Genomic DNA, 19,448 nt, shown 5'->3' on the forward strand with positions numbered 1-19,448 from the left:
CTTCAACTGGTATACAAAGAGCAAGAGAGTCAAGAATCGAAAGATTGCCTATTTTGCGGTTTGCGAAGGGACAGCGGACGATGGGCTGCTGCTTCTCCAAGGAAGACGACGCGGGCTACGAGGCCAAGGAGAAGCTCCTGCCCAAGGCCCACAAGTTCGTTGAGATGAGTGCAGTGGGTGCGTCATGGAGGCTCGTAGGGACGTGGTGACGCGCGAGCTACCCAAGCCGACCGGCAGCTACAAGTCGCCCGACGTCACGGCCCAAGCGCCTGTCGAGAAGAAGCGAACGCCGACCAAGCCGACGTACGAGGCGCCAAAAGCACCGATCGAGACCAAGCCGATGCCACCGCCGCGAACGGAGCCAAGCCCCGTGGCCGTGGCGCCATCGATTGCGGTGGCGGCGCCATTGCAGCCCGAGCCAAGCCCGCCAAGAGATGTGGCAGAGGCTTCGCTAGCGCCTGCAAGTCGCAAGACGACGGACGTCGCTGACGAGGCGCATCTGGACGCTACTCATGCCACAAAGCCACAGGTGCAGCCCACGGCACCCGCGCCGGCAGCGCAGCCAACTGGTTCGTTCACCGTACCGCAATCACCCATCGCCAAGGCGCTTTCGCCACTTGAGAAGACTCCGTCGCCGGTCAACAAGCCTCCGACGCCCGTTGCGGCGCCTGCGTCCCCTATCAAGGTCGCATCGCCAGCGAGCCGCAAGAGCTCGTGGACCGAGGTGGGTGTGGACGACGCGACTCCCGTAAAGGAGGCGAAGGCGCCATCACCGGTCGCTCGGAAGTCTTCAGTCCAAGACGAGAAGGCGCCGTCACCGGTTGCCCGGAAGGCGTCAGTGCAGGACGAGAAGGCTACATCGCCCGTCGCGCGCCAAGCCTCGATCAACGAGTCCAAGCCAACCGCGAGTGCGGCCCCCCAGGCCAAGTTGGTGCACACCCAATCGTCCATCTCGGAACAAGATTCCACCGAGCTCTCTCGCAGTCGAGAGAGCTCGCACGCCTCGAACGAAGGCGACGACGCCAAGGACGACAAGCCTGTCGAACAAGCCGCTCCGGTTTGTTACTACCTCATTATCTGTCTCTCGCTAAGGCTCGCGTGGTATAGGCGGCGACAGCGTCCAAGGGCAAGAAGAAGAAGAACAAGAAGAAGAAGGGCAAGGGCAATGCGTAGGCGTACTTGCTGTTCTGTTTGTGCATCCGGCCTCGAAATCAATATATGCGTGATTATCGTCGCGCCCAAGGATTAACCCCAAGCACCACAAGGTGTCTCCTTGTTGCGTCCTGTTGCCCGGCCCTTTGGACCGTTCGAATTTTCATACGTTGTGATTGGTGGATCCAGAAAATCGCGGATTCGAATTTTCTAAATCCACCAATCACAACGCGTGGAAATGCGGCGAAATGCTGGAAGACCCCGATCAACCAAGGGATCCAAGCCACAGACCGACGCGTGACCGAGCGCATAGCGTCGCTAGCAGAGCACTTGCGTATGCATAAGGTCGAGCTGCGTATATATGCCAGCTCGATGGCGTCTGTGGCAGCGAAGCGCTGGTCTTAATCCTGTCAAATCGCATGTCGTGGTACGATCATCTTGTGGAGGTGTGCCCATCGAAATCGAAAAACGAATGGGCCGGCCTTTCCGCGCCGTGCTCCTCAACGACGTGCTCTTGGATGCGATCGTGTCGTACCAAGACGGGTACTTTGGCGATCTTCGCCCGCGCGTGCTGCAGTGGAAGAGTATGAAGCGCGACCATGGCGACTACCTCTTGCCGAGCGGCGACCGCGTCTCGGGCGGCCTCGACCTCATGCTCAACTGGCTCGGCGCCGACAAGCGCTTCCTGCTGCACATTGCCATCTACGAAGACAATTTGGATCTCATTCAGCGCTGGCTCGCGTGCTGCGGCCGGTCGTATGTCTCGGCCCAGACGCTCGACTGCGCAGCGCGCTTTGGCCGCCACCGCCTCGTGCGCTTCGTCCACGAACTCGGATACCCGGCGACGGTCCAGGCCATGAACTCGGCGGCGTGCTACGGCCACCTCGACGTGCTGCGCTTCCTCCACGAGCACCGAGACGAGGGCTGCACGAGCAAAGGCAAGGACTACGCGGCCGAGAACGGGCACTTGGACGTCGTGCGCTTCCTGCACTCGCACCGGTCGGAAGGCTGCTCCATGGCTGCGCTCAACTTTGCCGCGCGCAACGGCCACTTGGACGTTGTCCGCTTCTCGAACACACAGCGCGACGACGGCGCGACAGTCGACGCAATGGATTTTGCCGCGTGCAACGGCCACCTCGACGTCGTCTTGTACCTGCACGCGCAGCGCACGGAAGGGTGTACGCGCTTTGCCATGGACTACGCAGCCATAGGCGGCCACTTGCGCGTCGTCACCTTCCTGCACGAGTCGCGCTCCGAAGGCTGCACGACGCTCGCGATGGACGGCGCGGCCGAAGGTGGGCACCTCGACGTCGTGGCCTATCTGCACCGCCACCGCCATGAAGGCTGCACAGACAAAGCACTCGAGGGCGCAACGTACCGCGGCCGCGAAGACGTGGTCCGGTTTCTCTTGGCCCACCGAAACGAAGGCGACCTCGAGCGCTGCATTGACGTGGCTGAGAAGAGGTATTACATGCGGATCCGCGATCTGCTCTGGAACGAGCACGCCAAGCGCATGCCCGCATCGCTACCTGCCCAATAGACGTCATATTCTGTTTGAAAACACTGTTCTTGTCCTGCATGCAGAAAAGGCAGGAATCAACCAGCGGAATTGGCATCAACGCACCAGTGAGTTGGCGAGTGCGATGATGAAGTGAGCGTAGACTGCACGCCATGAACCAGTGGTACGAGCTGAACGATGCGCGCTATGCATGCTATCGTTGCTCCTTTCTAGTACGCCAAGCCCAATGACAACTTCATCGGCTACCAAAGAGATATATAATGACGTAGCGACAGAGGTTCTACGCGATGGCAGTGGCACTGTCGTCTTGCTACCAGGCTTCTTCCTCGGTCATAGCTTCTTGGCAGGCGGTCGCTGACGAAGTGGTCGTGTCATGTGTCGTGTGCGCCAGTTGCGTCTGGAGTTTGCCGCAGTGCGCCCGGAGCAATGGACTTGAAGTCTCGTGCGAAGCGCAGCATTTGTATGCAGACAGATTTCACAGATTGAGCGTCGATGCATGCACGACACGAATGATCTGAACGGGTATTACGTTGGCACTCGTGACCTGCCACAGTGAAAGGTCGTGCAAGCATGGCGTCGGCCTTGAGCACACCAAGCGCAGTGCAACCATAGAAAGACCGGAATGCCAGGTACGAACCAAGTGTCCAAGAGCAAGCGTGATTGCTGATCGTACATAAGGGAGGGAGGTGCTATGAGATGCGTCACCTTTGCGTCTAGGTCTAATATTCGGCAGATGCCGTGAACAAGAGACGCGCACGTGAGGCCGATGCGGTGCAGATCGAGCCAGCACGGTCGACGTAGTCATTCATCCGTACTTGGAGTAAGCACATCGCACCAGTATGCTATGGGACCAGCTCGCTGTTGTAAGAGCATGATGATTGAAGTTGCCCCAGACCGCAATCGTTGTGCCAAGTTATTTTCGGCCAATGCCGAACATAAGCGCTTACACTGCCTCGATTACGCATTTCGTCAACCGGACGAGAGAGTGTATCCGGTTGCCGCGTACCAGTTTTGCTTGCGCAAGAATGGGGCGGCGGGGCAAGGACGTCGGTGCGCTCTCGCTCGGCCACAGCGCTGGCATCGCCATGGGCGCGGTCTTCGGCATGTTCTGGATGCGCGTCGTCCTTGCCTTTACGTACGTGGAGACCATCTTCTTCATGATCCTCCCCGTCTCGGTCTCGATCCTTGTCGTTGCCGAGCAGCGGTCGCTCGGTCCCATCTTTGACAAGCTGTACGCGCTTCGCCTGCATGGCTTTCGCCTCTGAATACAGTCTAGGCTCTTCAAGATCCAGTCGATTGTCTACGTCGCGATCGAGTCGTCGAGCCTGCCTCGCAAGGCGCGGGCAACGTCGACGGCCACCACGCTCACGGAAGGCGCCTTGGCACAGCACGAGGCGTCGCCCGACTCGTCGCCGGCTGCTTCGCCTGTCCACAAGGCTGTCATGTACCGCAAGAGCTCTGGTAGGATCGTATCTCGCATCATCTTTGTCTGATGCCATATGCAGCTGCGTCCAACTCGTCGGAGCTTATCTCGACTGCGCAAAGCAGTCTCTTTGCCGGCGTGGGCATTGGTCTGCGCGACCACACAATGGGCTTCAACGCCGTGAGCGGCCAGTCCAAGCCCATTTACCTCCAAGAAGTCAACTCGGGCTACTTTGTGAAATCGGTCGACGGCCGCCTCAAGCTCACGGCGCGCCCGGACGACTCGTGTCTCTTTATCTGGGTCCGCGGGAAAACCCACCATTGGGGCCTCCTCTCGCTCTCGACCCAGCGCTTTCTCGGGCAAAACGTCGTCTCGATGGTCGTTGTGTCGGCCAAGAAGCTGCAAAACTGGGAGGCCTTCCGCGTCCTTCAAAATGGTACCTCTTCCTCGTGCAGTATGCCCTTATCGAAAGCACGTAGCGGACGTCCCGTCCATGGCCCCAGACGATGCGATCTCATGCCCGATCCACTTGATTCTCTGCTCGGCGCGCTTTGGCAAAGGTCGCTCTTCGCCGCCATTTTGCTTGTGTCTCATCAATACCTACAGGCATGTGGCTCTCCACGCGCTTGAAGGAAGGCGACCGCGTGCTCTCGCTCTCGAAAAACTACGCGTCTGCGCTCTGCGTACGGTACGCCTCGGACCTCGTCGCGTTCAAGAAGGACGCCGATGCGAACGAGCCTCGGCCGTCGCGGTCGTCGTCGTCGTCGTCGTCGCCGGCGCGGGACTCGTTTGTCGGCGACGCACCGACGCTGCCGTGGCTGTCGGCGACGGCTTCGTTTTTCCAGTCGACGTCCTTTGCGACCATTTTGACGCAGACGCTCGAGAATGTGACGTACGTCGTTGCACTCTCTTTTGCCTTGTGTCTCAAGTAGAGTGTAGCATGTCGTCGCTGACCAACTTGTTTGTCGACGCGTACGACGTCATGCTGCCAGACGCATGCGGGAGCTGGTCGGGCCACCCCACGCTCGGCAACGTCCGGCTCGTGAGCTACCCGATCTCGCCCGGGTCGGTCGACGAGTACCACGCGTGCAAGTTTGAGAACGACGAGCTCTCGTTCAAGATCAAGGTCCAGTTCCACGGCTTGGCGCTTGGCGATACGTTTTCGCTCGAAGTCGAGTACCTCCTCAAGAGCCTCAGCGACAAGCGCGTGAGTTTGACGTGCCTCAAGGCCGTGCACTGGCGCAAGCCGACGCTGTTTCAGCGACATATCGACACGGCGTCCCGGGCCGCCGTCCTCGGCGCCGCCCAGCAGCTCGCCGCGCTCCTCGTTGCGCGGAACCACTCGTCCAAAGTGCTTTGGAACCTGCCGACGCTGCTGTACAGCCACGTGCAGCAGCAGTTTGAGCGCAACCAAGTCGAGCACTTGAACGTGCTCGAGCCGCTGAGTTTGCCGTGGAAGTCGGCTCTCTTCTTCGAAAGCGAATCGACCAAGACCGTGTATGCGACCATGTGGCCGATCACGCCGTCGACGTACTTTGAGTGGTTCGTCTCGGACGCCAGCGCCTTCTTCCGAAAGACGCACGACGAAAGCAAGCATGTCAACGTCGACATGAGCCCGTGGACGTACCACAACACGCTTGGCCATGTCCGGTACGTCTATCCATTTATCCATCGATCCATCTATACATTTATCCATCTATCCATCTATCCGGTGCAACGCATTCATGTATGGTTGTAGGAAGCAGACGTTTACGATGCCTGTCGAAGGCTTGGCCGGCCACGCCACGACGACGGTCCGCGAGTACCAATGGTACGAAATGAACGGTACGACTTGCGACGCTATACATGCTACTGTTGCTTACTAACGAGTATGTATGTGCTGGTAGACGCACAGTTGCTCCGGTACGGCTCCAAGATCTACGTCGGCGACCTTCCGGACGGCCATGCCTTCTCGGTACGACCCCTAGCCCTAGGCGGGGTAGGGTTCATGGGTTCTAGGTGGAAGTGCGCTATGACGTGCAGCTGGATGTCCCGACGCAGACGCAGAGTCGTGTGACGAGCTCTATCGGTGTTGTGTGGACCCACAGTAGCAAGTTCCAAGCTGGCGTCGACGCAGCTGTCGCGGCGGCAGTCCCGGCGGCCATGACCAAACTCCTTGGTCGCATCAAGGCCAATCAGCACGAAGTCGATGACGTTCGCGAGATCCAGTGGCTGCCATCGCAAGACGACCTCACGGCCGCGCTCGTCGAAGCCATCGTGGCGGCCTTGGCGACCGAGTAGTTCGCCACAATCGTCAAGTTGCTAGATAACTTGACATTTCGTGTGATAACGCTTTGGAGGGTGTCATAACACGTGTTAGATTGCCTGCTTCGAAGGCCTTCGAGAACATCTTGCGGTTTGTATGCAAATATTTCAATATTGCTCTTGTCGGACCATGGCACACGTGACGGTCAAGCAGACGACGGGCGCGGCCCACGACGTCGAGATCGACGTGGCGACGGCGACTGTGCTCGAGCTCAAGCAAAAGGTGCAAGAGCTCCTGCACTGCCCGCCGGAGGCCCAGCGCCTCATCTTCCAAGGCCGCGTCCTCGACGAGAAGGCGACGCTCGCCTCATATGCACTCACGGACGGCCTCACGGTGCACTTGGTCATCAACGCCAAGCTCATGCCCGCAGCGACACCGACGCCGGCGCCTACTGCCACCCCTGCGACAACCCCTGCGACAACCGCTGCGGCAAGCTCCGCGCAAGTCTCGCTGGCGTCGCTTTTGCCGCTCTTGAAGCAGACGACGGCTGGCGTGGCGGCGCTCGCCACGCTCAAAAAGATGGCCGAAAACATCGTCAACCATCCGACCGAAGAAAAGTACCGCAAGATTCGTCTGAGCAACGAAGCCTTGAAGAAGAAAGTGCTGGACGTGCCTCATGGCCTCGCCTCTGTCCATGCGATGGGCTTCGCCCCTGGCGTTGAAGAGGTACAATGCTGCAACCTGTAACGAAGAAGACTCACGCTGGCGATCATTGTAGGACTTTCTTGTGCTCGTGCCGACGGCTAGCAACTGGGAGCACCTCGTCGCCTCCAAGCGCCTACTCGACCAAGCCAGTGCGCCCGCTGCCGCGCCTGCCTTCCCAGCATTCGCACCGTCGGCAGCGCCGGCGTCGGGTCCTGCTGGCTTGGGCAGTGACCCGCTGCAGGGCATGCAAGCGATGCTGCAGAACCCGATGCTTGCGTCCATGCTTCAGAACGACCCGCGCATCCAGCAAATGGCGCAGGGCAACCCAATGTTGCAGCAGGCGCTCGCGAATCCTGCGATGCTGCAGCAAGCTCTCGGCGCTGTCCAGAACAACCCGATGATGCGGCAGCAGATGCAGCAGATGATGGCCAACCCGCAGCTCATGGAGCAGATGATGCAAGGCGGTGGCTTCCCCGCAAGTCCTTATGGCATGGGCTACGCCCAACCGCCGGCAGCGCCGGCCGCCGCGTCGCCGTTCGGTGCCCCCGTTTCGCTCGCGACGCCGTCACCTGCTGCGCCCGTGTCCCCTGCAGTGCCGGCTTCGACTACACGCGCCGCGCCCATGGCACCGCCCGCCCGTTCGGAAGAGGATGAGATCGCCGAAGCCATTGCGCGCTCGCTGCGAGAGATGTAGTACGTCGTGATGCTAGTCGTGTAAGATCAAATCCAATGTATGTTGCATGCGACCTGGGATACAGCTCGGACCTCATGCACTGGCTGCCCTCCATAGCGCGCCTTGGTTCGGGTCAGAACGCTCCGAAGCTATGCCATCGCCGCAGCAGAAGGCGAGGAGTCAGCAGTGCTGGCCAGTTGCACGCATCGACGTCACAGCAGCGCAACTCCCATGTCGACAGCCCACTTATCGCCATAGAACTTCCGTGTCTTCGCGTGTTACTACTGTTGCACTGCGGGTAGTGTCCTCGCCTGCGTCGCTGGTGCCGCCGCACCGGACGCCGCACCGGACGCCGCAGGACCTCGGGTCGCAGAGGCGCTTTGGCGCAGACGCAGGCAGAGGGTCGCATGGCGGCTGGTGCCTAGCGTCAACGATTACGCACGTGGCACGCCTGCGTAGGCGCAATTTAATTCGAAAATGCTCGAAATAAAATAAATAAAATAATATTTGAAGGCAATTCGACCAAAAACCGAGTCGACGAGGGACACGAGGACGAGGATGGAGTGTCTTGGCGGCGCTTCCGTCGAGCTCGTCATGTACATCACGATCGCGCTGGCGTCGGTCGCGGTTCTTGGCCGCGCGCTCTTTGGCCCGATGATGCTCGGCGGGTACTTTGGGAAGGAGAAGTCGTCGACGCACTTGCTGGGCGGCCGGAAGAGTCTTATTGCTTGGCGCCGCCGGGCCATGAAGAACGTCGACCAGGTATGTACGATGCGAGCGTGAGCAATCATGGCTCAGGGTGCGATGCGATGGTAGCACATCCTTGAAGACATTGCAACGCTCGGCGACCACGTGCTCGACGGCTACGTCACGGTCAAGAAGGGCGCGGCGAGCAAGGTCTGGAAGAAGCGCTGGGTGATCCTCGATGCCTACGCGCGCATCAAGTGCTACTCGAACGCCGAGGCCGCGCGACGCAACTCGGCGCCCAAGCACACGTTTACCGTCCACCAGGTCGAGGTCGACGCCTCGAGCCAAGCGACGCTCGAGCTGCGCAACACGCTCGGAGCCACGTACTTTTTCCAGTTTGACGACGAATTCAAGATGAACAAGTGGCTCCTCGTGCTCCAGACGCGCGCGGTCCAGAGCACCATCACGGGTATGCTATCCTTGTCGTCCACCGTCTCGATGGCATCCGCATCCTGCATTAGGCCGCATTGACCCGATGGACATGCACCACGAGCTGCACAGCCTCCATGCGCCGCGCATGGTGCACTCACTCAACATTGACGTCGACGACTTTGTCGTCACTGCGCTCAAGGAGACGTCGATGCGCCAGTATTTTCTCGTCGCCAAGTTCAAGTCGGAATTGCATGATCACTCGATGGTGCCCGTGGGGCAGACGAGCCAGCAGCGCGTGAGCGAGGTACACTACGTTCTTACGCTCCAACCTCCTTCTCAACGATGCATATGCAGACGACCAAGTCGGTGGTATGGAACGAGCCGTTGACATGGAGCTTTCCGGACCACGAGTGCAACACGTGCGACGAGTGCCAGAGCCTCGGCATCACGGGCATGTTTGGCGGCCTCCCCGACATCCTCGTCGTGCACGTCCATGAAGTCACGATGCGCGTCAAGACGACCAAGATTGGCCGCGTCACGATCTCGCTCAAAGAGCTCTTCGGGCCCGCCGGTGTCCTCCGGTTCGAACCCCAAAGTTGCTTGCATTTTTACTCATTTTTCGTGTAGCTCGAACGTCGAGGCCAAATGGCCGATCCTCGCGACAACCCAAAAGAACCAGACAAAGGAGTCGGTCCTCGGCACGCTCAACGTCAAATTGGCCTACTCGACCGAGCACGCGCCGTCGTCCGAGTGCGAAGCCGACCCGATCGTGCCATTCCTCACCTCCGAGCCCAAAGACCTCGAGCTCATTGGCGAGTACGACTTGCCGGCGTCGATATCGACGTTCAAGGAGTTTGTCGAGACGTACCACAGCAGCGTCGACGAGCCGCCGGAAGGCGCCTTGTCCTCCAACCCGATCTGGGAAGCGTACTACAAGGAGCGCGGCGACACCGAGGTCCGCATTGTCATCCTCGTTTGCATGTATGAGATGGCCAATCGTAGATGGAACGCGAGCCGTGGGAGCCGTCGCTCATGTACGGCGGTGTCGTGCGCAAAGTGACGTTCCGGTCGTTGACGCACGCGCCCATTGGCCCATCGTCGACGATGACGACGAATACGTGGCACATGTCCGGGTACCTGCCCGCCGGGTGCGGCCCCGAGTGCGACGAAGGCAGTGAGATGAAGCAGAGCATTCGTGTGCAGCTCCACGATATCCCGTACGGCGACTGCTTCACGGTCGAGCATGTCACGAGCTTTGAGAAAATCGAAAATGGGCCGATCCACGTCAAGATCTACCTCGCGATTCCGTTCTCAAAGGGCTGCATGTTCAAGAGCAAGATCCTCACGCAGACCAAGTCGACGGTCGCCGAGTCGTACGAGCTCTTTTACCGCTTGCTCAACGAGCGCCACGATGCAATGGCCGAGGGCGAGAAGGCGCCGGCGCTTCTGCCGCCGCCGCACCGCCTTGCGCGCCTTTGCTCGATCATCGACGAAGAAGTTGCGCTCGAAGAGATATTCGAGAACCAGCGCGTCCACATCTTTGGGAAATGGGAGCCCAACCACCTGTGGCCGACGGACCGCCCGCGCTTCTCGAACCGCGAAGGCACGAAGGAGCTCGCGTTCGATGGCGTGACGCCGCCGCGTGGCTGGACGTGGACGTCCGAGTGGAAGATCGATAACAAGTACACCGAGTGCGACGAAGAAGGCTGGAGCTACGCGACGGACTTTCCGCGCTTCAAGGTGCATTTGGCCAAAGGCAAGTCGAACGCGCGGAAGGGCGGCAACTCGGTGCGCCGCCGCCGCTGGATCCGCACCATGTGCGTCATCCCCGACAGTAAAGAGTAAAGGACATATTGTACACACACAAGACACGGATAAATATATGGATGACAGTACAACGACGAGGACGAGGACATGGAAGACGCGGCTACGAGACGTAGATCTTCTCCATCGTCAGCGGCGCGCCCCATTCAAACGTGCCACGGAGGAGGAAGGCGCCGTACTTGTTCTTGCCCGCGCCTTCAACCTCGTACGTCGTCGGCGAGAGCGGTGTGAACGAGAGCGTGACCTGCTTCTCGACGACGCGCTGCGGCTTGCCCTCGAACGGCTGCAGCAGAAAGTACCCTTCGTAGACCCCGCTCTTGGGCCGATTCAACTCCATGGTGGCGTCCGTGCACTTGATGCAACGGTACGAAAACTTGCTCAGCGTCTGTCCGGGCTGCTCAAACGCAGTCGACGAGAAGCCCCACGAGCCGCTCCACTTGACTTCGTTGTACCAGACTTCGTACGCGCCGCGCAGCACGGGCTTTGGGGTTGCATCGAATGTCACCTCGGGCTTGCACTGGACCGGCGCCGGCGTCGTCGGAAGCGGCGCGTCCACAGGCGCTGGCGGCGTAGCAGGTGGCGCCGGCGGCGCTTCGTCGAGGGTGCTTATGCTCGAGATGCTCACAAGGTCGTCGTCCGAGTCCGAGTCGGGCAGCAGCCCAAGATACCGGTCGTGGGCAGCCATGGCGGCCATGGTCAATGGCGGCGGCGAGTCCATCGTCGGCGACGTGGCTTCGGGCACGTCTTCGATGGCGGGCGAGTCGGCGCTGAGCTTCCGGCGCTTGGACTCGTGGCAGCTTGTCTCGGTCGTCCCGGCCATGGCAAAGATCTTTTTTTCGAACGGCGGAAATTAGCAAATGACGACCAAGGTACCCTTTTTTGGAGCCGGATCTTGGTCGCCTGTGATTGGCTCAAAGGCCGTCGGTTATGTCGTGGCAGCGATGATTGGCCACCGCTGCGTCCTTTCGCTTTTTCTCGCGTTCGGATTCGCTACATTTTAGCGAATCATCGACATTCGAAACCGGCCCGCCTTGAAGTTCGAAATACAAGCCGCGAAGCGAGCGTTTTGGCGCCGGGACAGGCGGCCGCAAGCCGTCGTCGCTGGCCTCACTCTCTTCCGAGTCTCTGCACGCAAGAAGTAGATGCCACGTGCGTACTACAATTCGACCAACGTTCTGGGGCAAGCCCAGTTGCAGTCTGGCGAATGGATCATCTGCGCGTCCCAAGATATCCTGATCGCTTGGATATGCTGGCGGTTGCGACGCCTGGGGTTGCCACGTGTCCGTTATCCCAACACGACGATTGAGCAATGCAGCGACGAGACGCAGAACCGTAGGGTGAGCTACCGGGCAGTCGCGTGGGAAGCAAGCTCAAGAGCATCTCGCGGGCCATCACACTCATCTTGGAGCAACCACAACGCTCAGCAGCAACGCGAGCCAACGAGCACTACCTACTAGAGAACGAGGCCAAATGGGCAGCGATGTTGGACCGAGCAAGTTTGGTTGTTCCTCGATGTTCGCATGTACTACTCGTAACACTGCGCAAGGACCTTCTTCGAGTCGCCAAAGGAAGCGCGAGGTTTCCGCGTGTCCATTTCACGGCTGGAACTGGATTTGGCGCTGGTGGTAACCGGCTAAAAACACGCATGTTGAGGTTTTGTGTCACGGCGCGATGGGCAGCACAGACTTGAACCTGATCGGGTGCACGGTAGTGGACCTGCAGTCTGTACTATCGACGGCTGTCTGCAGCCAGCATCCACGGCCACCCCGCTCGACCGTTGTTCCAACCGGTTCCAGCAACCTCGAATCGGTAGCGGTTCGAAGTGTCTGTCGCAGCTTCGCGGCGCTTCGTCCGCGGCGGCTTCCTCGTCAAGAGTTCACCCTGCTTCGCCACATCCGTCGTGTGATTGGTACAGAAGTAGTATGCGTCCAGGCGCGTCCATGTCACGGCCCAGTTTTGACCTCACGTTTGTATGGCGGCCAATTCGCCGAAGTTCTACGTCGCGATCTTCGGATTAACCGAAGTTGAAACCGCCAATAAGAACGCGGTGTTTTGTGGCGTGGATTGCCAGCGGCTCGATCGCTGGTCATTCTGCAATTTCCTCCACAGCGTCCCTTCCCACGCCACCATGCTGCGCCACTCGTCGTCGCTCCTTCGCCGGACGCTGAGCTCGTCGACGCACCGCCCGAAGATCGCCGAGAGCATCACGGACCTCATTGGCAACACGCCGCTGCTCTACCTGAACAAGGTGACCAAGGGCTGCCATGCGCGCATCGCCGTCAAGTGCGAGTTCATGGAGCCGGCGAGCAGCGTCAAGGATCGCATCGGCCTGAGCATGATCAAGGTCGCCGAAGAAGAAGGCAAGCTCAACAAGGACTCGATCATCGTCGAGCCCACGAGCGGCAACACGGGCATTGGTCTCGCCATGGCCTGCGCCGCCCGCGGCTACAAGCTCAAAATTGTCATGCCCGACTCCATGTCGATGGAGCGCCGCATCTTGCTCAAGGCGTACGGCGCCGACCTCGTGCTGACCCCGGGCGCCCGGGGCATGACGGGTGCGTGCCTCAAGGCCGAAGAGATTGTGCGCGAGACGCCGAACGCGATTCTTCTCCAGCAGTTTAAGAACGCGGCCAACCCCAAGATCCACTTTGAGACGACGGGCCCCGAGATCTGGCGCGACACGGACGGCAAGATCGACATCTTTGTCGCTGGCGTCGGCACCGGCGGCACTATCACGGGCACGGCCAAGTACATCAAGCCCAAGAAGCCGGACGTCAAGATCGTGGCGGTCGAGCCCGAGGAAAGTCCCGTCCTCTCGGGCGGCGCGCCGGCGCCCCACAAGATCCAGGGCATCGGCGCTGGCTTCGTGCCCGACATCCTCGACCGGTCGCTCATCGATGAAGTGATCACGGCCAACGCGCCCGAATCGATGGCCATGGCCAAGCGGTGCGTGCTTTGTACCATGTACGAGACAGAAGACTCAGGTTCTATGTAGGTTGGCGGTCGAAGAAGGCATCCTCGTCGGCCCTTCGTCGGGCGCGGCCATCATTGCCAGCTTGAAGCTCGCCAAGCGCCCCGAGAACGCCGGGAAGCTCATCGTTGCGATCCTCCCGAGCTTTGGCGAGCGCTACTTGAGTTCGGCGCTGTTTGAGGAAGAGCGGGAAAGCGCTGCGAACCTCCCGACAACGCCTGTCGACTAAACGTTGTCATCATGAGTCTTTCTGTACGGTTGGTCATTTCCTTGCAAGCTCGTCTGCGCTCGCGAGCACCACGTCGCTTGAAGGGTGGGACTTCCTTATGAACGTATTAACACACGTCGCCAAGCTTCACAGCGTCCCGAGACGGTCGTCTGAGGCTGCATTCGCTGTCAAACCCCGTCGTCCGCATGTGGCAGCTGCCTCCGATTCCTCGCTGTCTCTACGTTGCATGAGCCCACACCCAACATGCTTGGGCGGGGGCTGACGCTCGCCAAGTGGTGTCGCGTCTGATGATGACCAGTCGCTGCGGAGCAAGGGAATAACCCTTGCTACGAGCTACACCGTGGTCAGGAGGAGCAGCTTCGATTTATCCATGGCGTTTGATTGGCTCATCGATTTTATCAACGTTTTCATTGGGTAGCAGCATCCAATCGATGACGCGTTCGTGGCCTTGATAAAGGTAGGAATTCCGGATAGTATCCGGAAATCTAAAAATACGCGCTCGAAATCCGAAAATCCGAAACTGCTCGGCTGCAGGACGGTCGTCCGTTGCCATTTTGGCTTCCGACGTTGCCAGGCTCATGGGTCGCTGTAAGAAGATGCTGCTAGCGCTCGTAGCTCTCGTGTACCTTGCAAGCAGCGTGACCGGTGCTCCGGCCTTGGCCAGCGACTGCACGTCGGACGCCGAATGCCCCGATGGCACGGGCTGCATCACGATCAAGCATGCGTCGTACAACCCCAGCGCCGTCTTGGGCAAGTGCACGCCCAAGCAGCTCTGCCGCGGCAGCAGCGTCGGCAACTGCCCGAGCTTCAACGCGCCGTCGGCGCCAGGCGGGTACCTCCAGACGCAGTGCGTCTTTATCAACACGACGCGCCTCCGCAACATCAAATGCTGCACGGGCAACAGCGCTGGCACGACCGCAGGTGGCGACAGCGCAGGAACCGGTGGCAACAGCTCGCGTGTACGGCTGCTAACCAACGACTCTACGATCACGAGTCTCAGCAACCTACCAGCCGACAGCACCGACTGCTTCCAATGCTACCGCGACCCGCTGCCGCCCAAAGGCTCGACGGGCTACTACGCGGGGCAGTTCTTTTGCGTACCGCAGCAAGAATGCAAGGCGTCGAGCGTCTTCCCGCTGGCTTGCAACAGCGGCAACAGTACGTCACATCTTCATCTCTCTCAATGTCGTCACGGAAATATAGTGTGCAACTCGGGCGTCAACGAGCTCTGCAACCTTCATGGCACGTGCACGCCCCTCGACATCAACGACCCGAAAGGCTCGTACGGCTGCGCGTGCAATGCCGGCTTCTCGGGCGGTCAATGCGAAAACGTCGTCAGCAGTACGTTGCCCTCCGTACTGAGCCGTCTTAACACCTCGGAACAGGTAGCTGCCTCTTTGACTGCGGCGACGGCAACATCAAAGGTACCTGCATCGACGGCCAATGCGTCTGCAAGAAGGGCTGGAGCGGCCCGCAGTGCACGCTGTGCACGTCCGACACGGCTTGCGGCGGCGGCCTTTGCAACACGGGCTCGGGGCAGTGCTCGTGCCTCACCAACACGACGATGGCGTACGAGCGCATCTCCAACGTCTGCTACCCCGGGGTACCGATACACCGTCCTCTTTTCTACAGCAACAAAGCATGGTCGTAGGGCGCGACGACGGGCACGACAAACGCGTGCACCGGTGTCATTTGCGGCGCGCTGGGCAGTTGCCAAGCCGGAGCGTGCGTCTGTGCGCGCGGCTGCGCTGGCACGATCTGCAAGCCGTGCGCAGACCCGTCGTGTCGTTCGTGCAGCCCGGCGGTGGCCCTTCGCCCGTCGCTCGGCGTCGCTGCTTCGGTCCTGCTTGCGGCCCTTGCCTACCTTCGTGTCTAAGCGCAATGCACTCCATTTCAACGCTCTCGACGCCGCCTGTCTGAGATTGCACTTGCGAGATGACATCGAAATACGACGAGTGGGGTATATAGACGAGACAACTAGCGGTCCTTCATGACCTCGTCAAAGAGGAGCTTCTTGAGCTGCGCGGGCTGCACCTTGCGGTAGTCAATGTTGGGTGGCGGCCCTTTGTCGGCCTCGGTTGGCACAAACGTGAGCTGCTCGAGCGCTGCGTTGCGGCACGAGTCAAAGTACGGGTGGGCAATGGCTTCCGCTGCTGAGATGCGGTCGTTCGGGTCAAACTGCAATAGCTTGTCGAGCAAGCTCAGCGCCTACAATCTCGCTCGCGCCCATAATTTCTTATTTTTTCAAAATACCTCGGGGTTGGCGTGCGGAAAAACGTCGGTCCACGCCACCTTGGCGATGAGCGGGCTCTGCGTCAAGAGCTGTCGGCCCGCAAACCGGCGCGCCGACGGGTTGTCGCAAAATGAAAACGTCGACGGCGTGCCCACGACCTCAATGATGACCTACACGACTCGACGGATGACGCACCCTCTTTCTTCGCGTACCTTGAGTTGGTCGACGTAGCTTTTGCCAGGAAAGAGGACGCGCCGGCCGAGGAGCTCGCCAAAGATGCAGCCGACGCTCCACACGTCGATCGACATGGCGTACGCATTGGCCAAGAGGAGCTCGGGGGCGCGGTACCTAACCCTCGCTATGAGTCCACACAGAGACAGCCAGTATACCATCGGGTGACGACGTATTCGCTCAGGCCTTCCTCGAGGTCTTGGTCGGTCGCAAAGCGCGCGAGGCCAAAGTCGCAGATCTTGACGGCGCAGTCCGAGTTGACCAGAATATTGCTCGGCTTGAGGTCGCGATGGAGCACGTTGGCCGAGTGGATGTATGCAATCCCGCATAAGATCTGATACATGAGAAACTGAATGTGTTCGTCCGAGAGGTGCTCTTTCGAGTGGATCACGCGGCACAAGTCGGTCTCCATGAGCGACTGGACAATGTACAAGTCGTCAAACCTACATGGCCCATGAGAAAATCGCAAAATATAATCGCAAAAATCGCAAAAAATCGCAAAAAATCGCAAAAAAGCACACAAAATCACAAAATACATACGTCTCAAAGCTCAGCGGGCGCTGCAGCTCGTGGATGCCCATGATGTTCGGGTGCGCCCCGACCTTGTTCATGAGTTGAATCTCGCGGAACGCGAGCATGGCCACTTTGGGGTGGCGCATAAACTGGCCAATCTTCTTGATCGCAAACGTGCCGCCGTGGATGCAGTCGCTTGCTGCAATCACGACGCCGTACGTGCCCTTGCCGACGACCTTGACCATGCGGTACTTGTCGGCGACTGTGAACGTCGCGTCGCCAATGATAAACTGATGGAGTCCGCGGTCGTCCGAGACGAGCGACGGCGTCGACAGTGTCTTGGTGGCCATCTCGGAGCTGCTCTCGTCGTCGATGAACGAGCTCAGCATCGCGCGCGGACCCGTCGTCGACGGTCTGTTGGCGGGCAGCCACGGGAACGCCGGTCGCGTCGCCTTGGCCAAGGACGTTGTCGGCGACGGCGGAAGGCGACTGAGCGGCGCAATGTGCACCTAATCATGGCGAGCACAAGGCCATTGGACCAAGACTTTGGCCATGAGAACGACGTACCGAGAGCACCATTTTGCCAAAGAAGCTTTCGTTGGCGTTCGAGAGCGTGTACGTTTGCCAGTTGGAGTCCATACCCGCGCGGTTGAAAAAATACGCCAAGTTGACCGTCGTCCGCGCGAGGACTTCGTGCGACGCGACCAGACAGAATTGCACTAGGCCGGGTCGATAGCCCACACGAGTCGCAACACCGAGACGTACCGCCGAGGAGCGTATTGTCGTCACGTGACAGCGAGTCGAGCTGCAAAAGCACGTCTTGGTTTATGTCAAAGTGGCAGAGGTCGCCCTCGACAGCGGACGCCGTGAGCACCTTGGTCTGCGCCTCCGTGTGCCACTCGTTGTTTTCATTTTCAAACGCACAGCGCACAAAAAATCGCTACGCAGGATCGTCAGGCGACATGGAGATCCCAGGCGAGTGCACCTGCGTCGGGTCGACGCGGATGCCATGCAACGTCTTGAACTTGATCGCGACGACGTAGCCGCCGACGAAGGACTCGCGTACGCGCTCCGAGTGCGATGGCAGCGTCAGGTTCATTGAAAATCCCTGCGGCTTGAACACGACGGACGCGGCGACAACGTCGCCAAAGATCTCCCACCTACAACGAGATGAGCGCACGCCCGGCGAAGGCCGCGTATACCGCGAGATGCGCCCGTCTTCGCGGAAGTGCAGCTTGTGCACCCAATGCTGCATAAAGGTCGCGTTCGACGCACGCACTTGCATGGTCTCCTTGCCCGAGACGACCACGATCCGCTTCTCGGCCTGGCCTTCGCAGCTCATGCCGTCGACCGAGAACGACTTGAACTTGACCGCGCGCGAAAGGTTGGTAAAGTAATCGAGGATCCCCGCGTACTCGCGGTACGTGCCTACTTTGTAGTTAGTACATGGCAGTCGTCTCGCAAAATGGCCACCGGCAAAGGGCACCATCGGCAGGTAGTTGGAGCGCAGCACGACGTCGGGGCATAGAAGCGAGAAGAGCCGACACAGAATGTGGTCGGTTTTCGGGCGAAGCGACGCGATCGGCGCGTTCGGGATGACTTCCATGCTCACGCGGTGGCGCTTGGGCGTCTAACACCCGAGGATACGTACATCAGCGACGGCTGAACGAAGGTAGTGACGGACCTGGTACATTTTGACGCGGTCTTCGAGCTCACAGAGCGACGCGTAGCCAAACTCGTACGCAGCGTAAAAGTCGGCAAGGCCCACAGACCGCAGTGGGCCGCGACGCCGCAGGCCGCCGCTCTCCATGTCCGTGTCGGCGACGCCGTGCGTGGCCATGTGCATCCAGAGCTGCTTGCTGGCCTCGCTCTTCGCCCGCAGTTGGAGCTTCTTGGCGTTCTGCGTCTCGAAGATGAACCGGAATGGCACGTGCTTGGTGGCCTTGGGGCTCGACGCGGGCGGTGACGTCGGCGCCTCTGTCGACTCGTAGTCGTCGTGCGTGCGCAAGTCGATGACCTTGTCCAAGACGACCTTGTCGCTGAACGTGAACCGGCCGTCTTTGATCTTGGAGTTTTCTGGATGCAGCCGCGCGTCGTCTTCCGAGAGGTAGCAGCAGAGGACGCGGCCGTGCAGCACAAAGTAGTAGGTTTCCCAGTGCTTGAGCCAGTCGGACCGCTTCATGAGGTAGCCTTCCCAGTGCAGCGACAAGCTGGGTTCGTAGAGCCCGCGGAGACCGACCACTTTCGGGACAGCGACGGCGTGCGTGGTCTTGAGGTTGGACGCGCTAAAGCTCCGAAGCCGCGCGGCTTCGGTGGACGCGTCCTGTGTCGGGTTCCCGTTGATGCGCTGCAGAAGCTCCGGACCGCTCGCAGTGCGCGAGAGAAGATCGGACGATGCGCTGCTGCTCGGCGCGGCGACCGGGAGCAATGGCGGTGGCGTCGCCGACTCTTCGTCCGCCGACGATGAGACGTCGGTCGCGTCGAGTCCGACAAACGACTGCTGGTAGCTCAGCCGCGCGGCCGTCGACAAGCGCTCTTCGCCGCCCAAGACGCTGTCGGCGAGGATCTCGACGGCGAGCTCGCATGGCTTGCCGTCGATGACACGGCCCGC

At 60.0% G+C, this 19,448-nt stretch overlaps 9 protein-coding genes across 9 annotated transcripts; 7 read left to right on the plus strand and 2 right to left on the minus strand.

Annotated features, from left to right (window-relative positions):
- The first annotated feature begins 38 nt into the window (after positions 1-38).
- Positions 39-1,282, plus strand: SDRG_07077 (hypothetical protein). Its single transcript, XM_008612893.1, has 3 exons — positions 39-154; positions 199-1,057; positions 1,108-1,282. Exons 1-3 carry the CDS (start codon positions 81-83, stop codon positions 1,171-1,173), a joined length of 999 nt encoding a protein of 332 aa, XP_008611115.1. The 5' UTR covers positions 39-80; the 3' UTR covers positions 1,174-1,282.
- Positions 1,283-1,515: 233 nt separating this feature from the next.
- SDRG_07078 (hypothetical protein) lies at positions 1,516-2,755 on the plus strand. The gene has a single exon (XM_008612894.1). The coding sequence runs from the start codon at positions 1,625-1,627 to the stop codon at positions 2,690-2,692; it is 1,068 nt and encodes a 355-aa protein (XP_008611116.1). The 5' UTR covers positions 1,516-1,624; the 3' UTR covers positions 2,693-2,755.
- A 941-nt stretch (positions 2,756-3,696) lies between these two features.
- Positions 3,697-6,374, plus strand: SDRG_07079 (hypothetical protein; the record flags this gene model as incomplete). Its single annotated transcript, XM_008612895.1, has 9 exons — positions 3,697-3,902; positions 3,948-4,132; positions 4,177-4,530; positions 4,574-4,654; positions 4,701-4,986; positions 5,034-5,744; positions 5,833-5,918; positions 5,981-6,048; positions 6,093-6,374. 9 exons carry the CDS (start codon positions 3,697-3,699, stop codon positions 6,372-6,374), a joined length of 2,259 nt encoding a protein of 752 aa, XP_008611117.1.
- A 154-nt stretch (positions 6,375-6,528) lies between these two features.
- SDRG_07080 (hypothetical protein) lies at positions 6,529-7,738 on the plus strand (the record flags this gene model as incomplete). The annotated part of the gene is made up of 2 exons (XM_008612896.1): positions 6,529-7,065; positions 7,118-7,738. 2 exons carry the CDS (start codon positions 6,529-6,531, stop codon positions 7,736-7,738), a joined length of 1,158 nt encoding a protein of 385 aa, XP_008611118.1.
- A 537-nt stretch (positions 7,739-8,275) lies between these two features.
- Positions 8,276-10,681, plus strand: SDRG_07081 (hypothetical protein; the record flags this gene model as incomplete). Its single annotated transcript, XM_008612897.1, has 6 exons — positions 8,276-8,479; positions 8,534-8,873; positions 8,926-9,140; positions 9,191-9,417; positions 9,464-9,791; positions 9,839-10,681. 6 exons carry the CDS (start codon positions 8,276-8,278, stop codon positions 10,679-10,681), a joined length of 2,157 nt encoding a protein of 718 aa, XP_008611119.1.
- Positions 10,682-10,763: 82 nt separating this feature from the next.
- SDRG_07082 (hypothetical protein) lies at positions 10,764-11,480 on the minus strand (the record flags this gene model as incomplete). Its single annotated transcript, XM_008612898.1, has 1 exon — positions 10,764-11,480. One exon carries the CDS (start codon positions 11,478-11,480, stop codon positions 10,764-10,766), a length of 717 nt encoding a protein of 238 aa, XP_008611120.1.
- A 1,308-nt stretch (positions 11,481-12,788) lies between these two features.
- On the plus strand, positions 12,789-13,869 carry SDRG_07083 (cysteine synthase A; the record flags this gene model as incomplete). The annotated part of the gene is made up of 2 exons (XM_008612899.1): positions 12,789-13,606; positions 13,656-13,869. 2 exons carry the CDS (start codon positions 12,789-12,791, stop codon positions 13,858-13,860), a joined length of 1,023 nt encoding a protein of 340 aa, XP_008611121.1. The 3' UTR covers positions 13,861-13,869.
- A 491-nt stretch (positions 13,870-14,360) lies between these two features.
- On the plus strand, positions 14,361-15,931 carry SDRG_07084 (hypothetical protein). Its single transcript, XM_008612900.1, has 4 exons — positions 14,361-15,018; positions 15,064-15,201; positions 15,246-15,463; positions 15,512-15,931. The coding sequence occupies exons 1-4, from the start codon at positions 14,439-14,441 to the stop codon at positions 15,734-15,736; spliced, it is 1,161 nt and encodes a 386-aa protein (XP_008611122.1). The 5' UTR covers positions 14,361-14,438; the 3' UTR covers positions 15,737-15,931.
- SDRG_07085 (CMGC/MAPK protein kinase) lies at positions 15,802-19,422 on the minus strand (the record flags this gene model as incomplete). The annotated part of the gene is made up of 12 exons (XM_008612901.1): positions 15,802-16,068; positions 16,114-16,263; positions 16,306-16,441; positions 16,483-16,767; positions 16,865-17,346; positions 17,405-17,556; positions 17,603-17,777; positions 17,823-17,997; positions 18,040-18,265; positions 18,311-18,467; positions 18,522-19,372; positions 19,410-19,422. The coding sequence occupies 12 exons, from the start codon at positions 19,420-19,422 to the stop codon at positions 15,838-15,840; spliced, it is 3,033 nt and encodes a 1,010-aa protein (XP_008611123.1). The 3' UTR covers positions 15,802-15,837.
- Between the last annotated feature and the right edge of the window lie 26 nt (positions 19,423-19,448).

Source organism: Saprolegnia diclina (genome assembly GCF_000281045.1).
Source record: "Saprolegnia diclina VS20 unplaced genomic scaffold supercont1.20, whole genome shotgun sequence".
NCBI classification, from domain to species: domain Eukaryota; phylum Oomycota; class Saprolegniomycetes; order Saprolegniales; family Saprolegniaceae; genus Saprolegnia; species Saprolegnia diclina.

What these genes read in the sequence shown, in the direction of transcription:
- SDRG_07077 (XM_008612893.1), top strand. Translation starts at nt 81, where the DNA reads ATGGGCTGCTGCTTCTCCAAGGAAGACGACGCGGGCTACGAGGCCAAG. An exon ending in CTCCTGCCCAAGGCCCACAA is followed by an intron (nt 155 to 198) that starts GTTCGTTGAGAT and finishes GGAGGCTCGTAG; the next exon opens with GGACGTGGTGACGCGCGAGC. An exon ending in CTGTCGAACAAGCCGCTCCG is followed by an intron (nt 1,058 to 1,107) that starts GTTTGTTACTAC and finishes CGCGTGGTATAG; the next exon opens with GCGGCGACAGCGTCCAAGGG.
- SDRG_07078 (XM_008612894.1), top strand. Translation starts at nt 1,625, where the DNA reads ATGGGCCGGCCTTTCCGCGCCGTGCTCCTCAACGACGTGCTCTTGGAT.
- SDRG_07084 (XM_008612900.1), top strand. Translation starts at nt 14,439, where the DNA reads ATGGGTCGCTGTAAGAAGATGCTGCTAGCGCTCGTAGCTCTCGTGTAC. An exon ending in GGCTTGCAACAGCGGCAACA is followed by an intron (nt 15,019 to 15,063) that starts GTACGTCACATC and finishes ACGGAAATATAG; the next exon opens with TGTGCAACTCGGGCGTCAAC. An exon ending in ATGCGAAAACGTCGTCAGCA is followed by an intron (nt 15,202 to 15,245) that starts GTACGTTGCCCT and finishes ACCTCGGAACAG; the next exon opens with GTAGCTGCCTCTTTGACTGC.